General features: G+C 36.8%; 1 protein-coding gene across 1 annotated transcript in view; it reads left to right on the forward strand.

Annotated features, from left to right (window-relative positions):
* Positions 1-1,137: 1,137 nt before the first annotated feature.
* Positions 1,138-9,859, forward strand: part of LOC107746760 (formin-2-like) — a 26,534-nt gene continuing 17,812 nt past the window's right edge. Inside the window, exons 1-7 of the mRNA XM_016561054.1 lie at positions 1,138-1,180; positions 5,001-5,062; positions 7,654-7,745; positions 7,857-7,986; positions 8,279-8,425; positions 8,559-8,618; positions 9,012-9,132. Of these exons, the coding sequence (XP_016416540.1) occupies positions 1,138-1,180; positions 5,001-5,062; positions 7,654-7,745; positions 7,857-7,986; positions 8,279-8,425; positions 8,559-8,618; positions 9,012-9,132 (655 nt within the window). The remainder of the gene's footprint in view (positions 1,181-5,000; positions 5,063-7,653; positions 7,746-7,856; positions 7,987-8,278; positions 8,426-8,558; positions 8,619-9,011; positions 9,133-9,859) is intronic.

Here is a 9,859-nt window from a genome sequence, read left to right on the forward strand (position 1 = left end):
CACACACACACACACACACACTCTCTCTCTCTCTCTCTCTCTCTTACACTGACACACACACACTCTCACTCACACTCAGACTCATTCACTTGCTCACACACACTCACACACACACACACATATATATATATATATATATAGCAGCATAGCTTTTTTTGTGTGGTAATTTCAAAGAGTTTCTAAACTTTAAGTACTAAAAAAAGGGATAAATGCGGTAATAACATGGTAACATTCTAAACTTAATGGTCATTTCCCCCCCATTCATTCAGTTGCTGATCAGAAACTGTATATTTTAGTTGAAAAAATATGAAGTTATGACTTTTCTAAACGAACGATTCTTCAGTTCCAGTTGGACCCAGAATGCAGGAATAGCTTACAGATTTTGAATGCATCAGAAGAACTGACTGAACACAGCCGTGTTTTAAACATGACGGAATAATGAGTGAAATAATTGGCGACTCGTTTCCGTATCTGTCAGGAGTTGCCTGGCAACGCTTTCGTTTGATAGAGTAACATGTTTTGTTTGGTCTAATTGCCTGCAGTTGATAATTGTTGCATTTTGCGCTGTAATGTGACCTATTCAGGGTTCATGCAATAAAAGAGCGCTTTTTCTCCGCCGATTGCTCATAGCTGGCATTTTTTGCTGAAGGAAAGGTTTGAAGGTTGATTAGAAGCATGGAGAGAGCGTGAGGACGCTTCTGTCTGCTGCGTGTTTCTGGCATCAACAGCAGAGAAAAGCCATCGAGCGTCTGTAAAGCTGGTTTGTTTGCCGGTCTCATTAAAACAAAGCGGTTCTGGAGGTTTCTGCAGCTTCCTGTTTCAGATCAGCTGGATCCAGATCTGTATTGTGCTCTGGTTCCTCTGAGACTCCTGAGATTCTTTCCATCACCTCTCAGCTCATTGTCCTCACGATGGATAAAGATCGGCTGAATGAATTGGCTTTTGTTCTTCTGGCCAAAAACACTTTCCTTTTCAGATCAAGACGTAACGAGCAAATAGTTGCAATTACGCACACAGATGCTGTAATGATCTGATGATCGACTCACACTCGTCTGACATGAAGTAATGTTCATATTACAACAGATATGAGTATCGCGACTTCACATTATTTGGAAGCAATTAATCTTAATTTTAATCATGAAGCCTCCAGGGTTTGAGAAACACCCTCTTGAAGTGGACGGTGACTTTAATTAGCTTAATTTGTATTTATTTTGCAGAAAAGCAGTAAGAGGCTTGAGGTCAAGTTGTATTTTATATGTATCTATTATATATCAATATTAAACATCTATACTAACAAAAATGGTGTAGGATTTAATTGGAACAATTTTCACTTAGAAACTGCTAGTAGATTTCACAGATATTTGGAAATGCAGATATCAAGGAAGAAAGGCTAAAACGTTTTCTTGTGACTGTCTCATTCTCGAATAATTTGTGTTTTAATTACAACTTTGAAAAATCATTTTTTACAATGGATGTATTTCTAACGACATCTTTTTTTCCATTTGGGAAATTTCAAGTTGTAGACTAATCAACTAAATAAATAAAATTTTAACAAATAAGTACAATTTTAATAAATTATTTCTAATAAAATATTTTATCCATTGGAAACTTCAAGTGGTTGAATGAATAAATGGAGTAAATGAGTGAGTGAATGAATGAGTGAGTGAATGAATGAGTGAGTGAATGAATGAGTGAATGAATGAGTAAATGAATGAGTAAATGAATGAATGAATGAGTAAATGAATGAGTGAATGAGTAAATGAATGAGTGAGTGAATGAATGAATGAATGAGTGAGTGAATGAATGAGTAAATGAATGAGTAAATGAATGAATGAATGAGTAAATGAGTGAATGAATGAGTAAATGAGTGAATGAGTGAATGAATGAATGAATGAGTAAATGAATAAGTGAATGAATGAGTGAGTAAATGAATGAGTGAATGAGTGAGTGAATGAGTGAATGAATGAATGAGTGAGTGAATGAGTGAATGAATGAATGAGTAAATGAATAAGTGAATGAATGAGTGAGTGAGTGAATGAGTAAATGAATGAATGAGTGAATGAATGAGTGAGTAAATGAGTGAGTAAATGAGTGAGTGAGTGAATGAGTGAGTGAGTGAATGAGTGAGGACCTGTAACAGGACTAACTTTACCCTGCGCTGACGTGATTTCAGATTTTTGTGAAAAAGGCTAATTAAGATGTTAATGAAGCACTTGAGCACTGACTCTGATCCAGATGTGTGTTTGTAAGTCTGATCCATGCGGTGTATTTGCTCTGTGGCAAGAGTCAGTCGGTCGTGATGGTCTGCGGTCACCGGCGGGTCGAGGTGGATGTACAGCTGGAGGTTTTGTTCTGGCGAGCTGCTTTCCTGTTTTCTTTTCCACACTGGCGTTTGAATGCGCGGCGCCCGGGCATTGACGTGTTCTTCTGTGTTCTTCTGTGTTCTCTGTGTGGCAGCGGGGGTTTCCTGATGCTCTGATAGGCTCTGGGCTGCGTCTGCATCCATCACATATCAGATGGACCCTGAACGTGAACCCAAACTCAGGCATTCACATCACTGCTGGACGACTTGTTTTTATTAATATCTTCTTTCAGTGATGATTTGAGGAATCATTCATTCATGCTGCAGTGCACCCACTTCAAATAAAAGATTTTTAATGACATGAGGCCAGATTTACAGGTGGTTTAAAATATTTTAGAACTTTTATAAAACTTTTCAAAACCTTCTATTTATTTATTTTTATGTTTTAATCTATTTTTATTTATTTATTTTTATTAAATTAAATAACTAAATTTAATTAAATTTAAAATAAATGAAATTAATTAAAAAAAATTTTTTATTTTTTTTTGCCATTAATATATCCGTGGTAGCTGGCATGGTACTAATCATAAAGCAGACAAACTCCTACTTAAAATAACATTCAGATTTGAAAGAGTAAAAACATTGTTCCATTTGCTGCTGTATAACTCTGTTTCACAGATGATCCAGACGAGTGTCTGTAATTCAAGAGTTTATTTGCAAAAACGGATCACTCTTAATTTTCAAAAATCATGTTTTTTATTATGTTATCATGTTTTTATTGTGTTAGTTAGCTGTATTTTTTTGTAAATGAATGAATGAGTGAATGAATGAATGAGTGAGTGAATGAATGAGTGAGTGAATGAATGAGTAAATGAGTAAATGAATGAATGTGAATGAATGAATGAGTGAATTAATGAATGAATGAATGAGTGAGTGAATGCGTAAATGAATGAATGAATGAATGAGTAAATAAATGAATGAATGAATGAGTAAATAAATAAAGTAATAAAGTAAATAAAGAAAATAAGTATAATTTAAATATGTAAAATGTGTCTAACAATCTTGCATACATTTGGGAAACTTCCAAGCAAGAGACTCTTAAAAAAAATAAACAAAGGAAGAAATTTTTAAAAATAAATAAACTTTATTGTGTTAGTTAGCTGTATTTTTTTGTTATTTTTTAACCTGATCAAAATAACCTAACTGCAGTTTGATTGAGATTAATTGGAAAACATGTTTTTCATGAGTTATCTGTTTTTGCAAATGAACTCTTCAATTGTGAAATGACATGGCAGCGTGAATTTGAAATGATATTGACTGTAATATCAGAGTTATGTTGTGATGGGATGTTGGTCAGACAAACTCGTGTGTTTCGTGTCTCTCGTCTCAGACAGAAACGCTCGTGGAATGCCAGCTTATTTGATTCTGCCAGCAGAACTTGTACTTAATTTCCATCTAATCGGTGTGTTTATGCGTTTGCGAGCTCTCATGCACATGGTTTGTGTTGGTGTGTGTGTGTGTGTGTGTGTGTGAGGGAGCGAGAGGAATTCAGGCCTCGACTGTCGTATGATGTTGTGATGCTCAAATCGAACGCAGACGTGTGACGTCATCACACACGGGCCGCTTCACTTCCTAATACACACTCAGAGCGGTTAAAATCACACGGACGTAAACGTCGCGTTTTAGAGCAGCTTTTGAAGACCGTGATGCTTTTGCTTCCACAGTGGGGTTTTTTTCTCAGTTGAAAATTTTCAGTTACATTTTGTTTTTCAACCTCTTGCCATAGACCTTTTTCACCATCCATCAATTCCTCATTAATAAAATTAAGTTTTGGCCTGCTTTTTTTATGCATTTAAAAACAAACAAGGAAATATTTTTAAAATAAATTAAATAAATAAATAAATACAAAATATTTTATTTTTAAAATTATTTTTAAAATAAACGTTTTTAAAAAATGAAAAAATGTATTTTATTTTTTGAAAAAATTATAAAGTTTTATTTTATTTTATTTTAAAGGGCGTGCTTAAATGATCAACCCTGTTGCCGTTTGTAAAATGTTGTTTAAAGCTTTACATTTACTTTTTTGATGCATTTAAAAACAAACAAGGAAATATAAAAAAAAAATAATAATAAATAAAAAATATTTTATTTAAAATTGATTTTAAAATAAACGTTTTTAAAAAATTTTTTATTTTTTATTTTTTTTTAATTATAAAATTTTATTTTATTTTATTTTAAAGGGCGTGCTTAAATGATCAATTTTCTTTACATTTTCTAATAAGAATCTTGTCATGATCTAGAGCTGAAGACTATGAATGTCTAAATGAACTGTAAAACTCAGGCCTGTTACTTTTTGTTTTTGCGTATATTTATTAATTTGGCTTTATTTATTATGAATATTTCTGAATATTGAATATGTATTATAATCAATTATTTTAATGACTAATCATTGAAATCTAAAGGAATATAAGACTACTTGGTCTGATAAATATTTTACTTTTTCTTTTTTATATTTATATATCACCTTTTCAAATGCAAAAGGAATGTGTTTCATAGAATAACCCAGTTGCTTGATGTTCAGAAAGGAGAGATTCACGTGATGATATGGGCAAATGTGCTGCTTTAGTGATATTTGTGTGTTTATTTTTGGATATGCTGCTGATTTCTGTTTAATGTGCGTCTCTGTTTGTGTGTGCAGCGATCCTGAATCTGGATAACACTGTGGTTGATCTGGAGACGTTACAGGCGCTCTATGAGAACGTAAGCAGATCCTCTCTCTGTTCTTCTGCTGCTTTGCTTTTTGAAGATTCTTGTTTTGTTTCCAAGCAACTCTATTGCTCATATTTAGAACAAACCCCTAAAAATGAAACTTGCTTGTTACATTTTTAGGGCCTCGGGCATGAATGAATCCTCAGATCATGCCAAACATGTAATGCACAAACCTTCATATATGCTGAGGAAAATAAAAGCATTTACAATCCAGAATCATGTAGTACATATGACACGCCACAGTGTTGATCGGTGTGATTCTCCTCAATGCATTCTGATGTTTTCATTGTTGAATGCGTGTCTGTAGTGATCAGGTGAGCCTTAAATATCATGCATGAGTTTAAAAGGCTCATGAAATGCATTTTCAGATTTGTATACAATGTTTCTCATGGTCAGTGTATAAACTTTGCAAAGTTTCTGCACCAAAAAAGGTTTCCAGTTGGTTTTGCGGTATGTCATTATTGCAGAGTAACCTCTCAAGTGTAACAATCAAGAACATTTTTTATTTTCCATTTCATGTGCCCTTTAATACCAGAAAACACACACTTGTGTTGATCAGGTAATCAGACCTGTAGTTTAAATCACTGTCTAAGAGAGAGAAAAGATGTTCCTGGGTGTCTGGAAAACGTATGTTTTCTAGAATCAAACACAATCTTCCCATGCACACTCCTGAAAAATATTAATGTCGAAAAAACAAGTTCAGAAAGCACATCACTGCAGGAATGAACGCTATGTCTCGTGAAAGCATGTGTGTGTGTGTGTGTGTGTATAAAATCGCCCCGTTTGAGCAGAACGTTCGGTCATGTGCTTTGATTAAAGCAGCAAAAAACAGCTTTTGTTTGAGGATGCGAGCTGCTTTTGCATAAAAATCATTTATTTTAAAGCATCGTGTGCCAAATCATTAGAGGACTTAGAACCGTCCTAAAACTCGTTTCTGATTCATTCTTCTGAGATCTGAGAGTCTGTCTGTCGGCGGAGGCAGAAACATTAAGATGTTTTCGTCTGGCTCGCACAGTAATTATGGAATCCAGACCTGTTCAAATAGCAAAAAAAGAAAAACATAGTCAGACTTCAGCAATGCACCTAATGATCGCGCTAATGTGTTTTTTCCCTGCTTTTATGAGTGCGAGTTTCCAGTCTGGCCCGTGTACAGATGTCAGTCCTGCCGCTCGCTGTCGTATCTGTATATTGTCTTTTGATATCTGCCTTTGAGTTTGTGTTTGAAGGCTGAGTGTTTGAGCACTGAAAGCTGCTTCATATTAACCGTATTTACACTTAAAAACGCAGTAAATGGGATGCAGAGTGCAGCCGTGGCGTCTAATCACCGCGTTTGAAGTGCTGTGTGTGTGTATATGTGCTGTGATGGATCTCCTGATGACTCTTAATGGAGCCCGAGAGTTTATATTCACGCCTGAGCCGTACACACACTCTCCTGAATGAACGTGTTTGTCTTAGCCTCATTTTTTCTCTGTGTCTGAGAGCGAGAGAGCTGTTTTCTGTGTTTGATCACCTTCCTGATGGCCTTACGGCGCTCGGCTGTGCGTCTCGGTGCCGTTTGATGTCGGCTGCTTTGTTTATGAAGGTATTTGTTCTGTGCGCAGAGAAACTCGGCCGGCTGTTCGGCCAACTCTGATTCTCTTACACACCTAGAGACGGGAAAACTTAATCTAATTAATCATAAATTATCTATTCAGGGGTCATTTCAAAGCCAAAGTTGATGTGCTATTAATTTTTGATGTTAAATGTTATAAATGTTATGATAAATGAGAAAAGCATTGACTACAAAAAGTAGCTTTAGAAAGAAATATTTTGATTCAACATTGCATAAAGAATTATAGTAATTCTTTTTAAAATATTGATTGATTCATTCAACAAAATTTAATAGATATTAACATTACTTCACATAATTATCTTTTGATGAGGTGCTGTTGTTGCTGTAGTGCATGTCTATCTGTCCATCCGTCCAACTGTCTGTCCGTCATTTGCTGCTTTCTGTCCCCCGTCCATCTGTCCATCCGTCATTTGTATCTGTCCATCTGTATGTCCATAATTTGCATCTTTCTGTCCCCCGTCCATCTGTCCATCCGTCATTTACTTCCGTCCATCTGTCTGTTGGTCATTTGCATCTGCCTGTCCATCTGTCTGTCTCTCCATCCGTCTGTCTGTCCATCACGTCTGGTTGTTTGTTGTACTTTCAAAACACCACATTTTCCATAATTTGCGGCCCCAAACTCAGTTTCTTTTGTTCTTTAGCTCAGTGAGAAGGAAACTCATGAGACGCTCTGGCTTTTATTGGACTCTGGCTTCCTAACGACTTTGATTACACTTTATTCTGCTTCCAAATAATAATGTGGCTAAACGCAAAGAACACCAGGGTGCGTATTTGTGTAAAATACAGTGACTCTGACAGACAACTAACATTTTGACCATCAGAATGAAGTCTGATCCGTATTCTGACGCGTGTGGCACAGACATCTGCATTTCTCACTGTTTTATTGTCAGCTCATTGTCCAGAAGCATCAGTGTTTTTGCGTTGTGAAGTTATAGTTTGATTGTGTTGAAATGCTGTTTTGTGGTTTCAGAGAGCCCAGCATGACGAGCTGGAGAAAATCGAGAAACACATCAAATCCTCAAAAGACAAAGAGGGAAGCAAACCTCTGGACAAACCCGAACAGTGAGGATCAGAACACATGCACTTACACAAATACAGTCAGTTAATGACTTCCACCTGGTAGTTTTCACTAACCAGAGAAATGCTTTTAATATGTCTTTTTGATGCTCACAGGTTTCTCCATCAGCTCTCCCAGATTCCTGATTTCTCCGGACGAGTCTTCTGTATTCTCTTTCAGTCAACCTTCACTGAATGCATCTCGTCTGTTCAGCGCAAACTCCAGATTTTGCAGAGAGTCTGCAAGGTGCGTCTGCGCAGTCTGACTGCGTTCATAAACATACGGCACAACATGCTGTGCAATTCTTAAACCAGTTGATTCATTTGAACCAAACTGGTGAATCCAATGCGAATCAAACACAGGAATCATTGGATCATTGAATCAGTCAGGCAACTCGCTTGCTTACTGAATCGAATCGGATGACTCTCTTTGCTCTGAACCTCAGGTTGTTTTGTCCAATAATGACGGATAACAGACGTCTCACACACATGCATTCCGGTTTTGTCCCTGAGTCTGGTTTCTGGCCTTCTCTCTCCAGACTCTTCAGAGCGGTTCTGGAGTGCTGCAGGTTCTCGGTTTAGTTTTGGCCTTTGGGAACTTCATGAACGGAGGGAATCGCACCAGAGGACAGGCGGATGGCTTCACGCTGGACATTCTGCCCAAACTCAAGGATGTCAAGAGCAGCGTAAGACAAACACACACACAGAGTTTAGACACAAACATCTTGGATGACATGGGGGTGTTTTAAATTATCAGAATTTTTATCCTGGAAGTGAACTAATCCTTTAATCAGTGTGTTTTTCTGCTGTGCTTTTCAGGACAACAGTAAGAGTCTGATGTCGTATATTGTGTCTTACTACCTGAGACACTTTGACGAGGTGAGATTCATTTATGATGCACTCACTGAACAATATGCTTAAACATCTTCTGAAACCCTTCAGTGTGTGTGTGTGTGTGTGTGCGCGTTTTTGTGACAAATGAGGACATAAATTTATATAATGACAAGGGTATGACATAGGTATTACAAGGAGAAGGTGACTTTTCAGGACATTACCCCATGTCCCCACTTTTCAAAACGCTTATAAATCACACAGAATGGAGTGTATTGAAAATCTGAAATAGCACAAAGTTTCCTGTGAGGGGTAGGTTTAGGGGTAGGGTTGGTGTAGGGCAATAGAATATACGGTCGGTACAGTAGAAAAACCATTACGCCTATGGGATGTCCCCACTTTTCACAAAAACAAACCTGTGTGTGTGTGTGTGTGTTTCAGGACGCGGGCAGGGAGACGTGTGTGTTTCCTCTCCCAGAACCTCACGACCTGTTTCAGGCCTCTCAGATGAAGTTTGAAGACTTGACTAAAGATCTGCTGAGACTCCGGAAAGATCTAAGAGGTAAAATAAAAAGAAGCTTCAGATCCACGCTGATGCTCACAGATGGATGAGTGTTTGAGTGGCGTGATCTGATTTCTAGCGTTTTGTAGCTTAAAGTGATTCTTTTCTAAATGGAAATGGAATGTTGATGGACAAATGTTTACTGAAAGTATGAAAAGGTCTGAAGGTTATTATAGTTTGATTAGTTGAAGTTTAAAAAGGCTGAGAAAGAGATTTGAACTTGGAAATCAATGTGGCTATTGGTGTTGCTAGGTGGTTGCTTTAATGTTGCTTATTGATCATTATAAGTACTTAATGGTTTCTTGGGTGTTGCTAGACAGAAAAACAGAGCAGCTACTAAGAACAAGTACTTAGATGAGTTTGGCGCATTGTATCTTGAGTTTTGAAAATACGATGTACACAGAAAAAATTTTTTGTAGGTTTTTAAAAAAAAAAAATTTTCACTGAGAAATTGCAAAATTTCACGAATAATTAAAAAGAAATGGCAAGTTTTTTTTTACAGTGTGTATATATATATATATATTACAACCGGATGTCAAATTAACACAAGAACTTTGATCAAATATCCGAGATAAATGAAAGTTGAATCATTCCTCGCAGTGATGGCCACATGTTAACCGTAGCGTGATCGTGAATGTTATCGTGAGTGTGTGTGTGTGTGTGTGAGAGTGAGTGTGTGTGTGTGTGAGAGAGTGAGTGTGTGTGTGTGTGTGTGTGAGAGAGTGAG

This window comes from Sinocyclocheilus rhinocerous, unplaced genomic scaffold (assembly GCF_001515625.1).
Source record: "Sinocyclocheilus rhinocerous isolate Xijiao unplaced genomic scaffold, SAMN03320098_v1.1 scaffold409, whole genome shotgun sequence".
NCBI lineage: Eukaryota > Metazoa > Chordata > Actinopteri > Cypriniformes > Cyprinidae > Sinocyclocheilus > Sinocyclocheilus rhinocerous.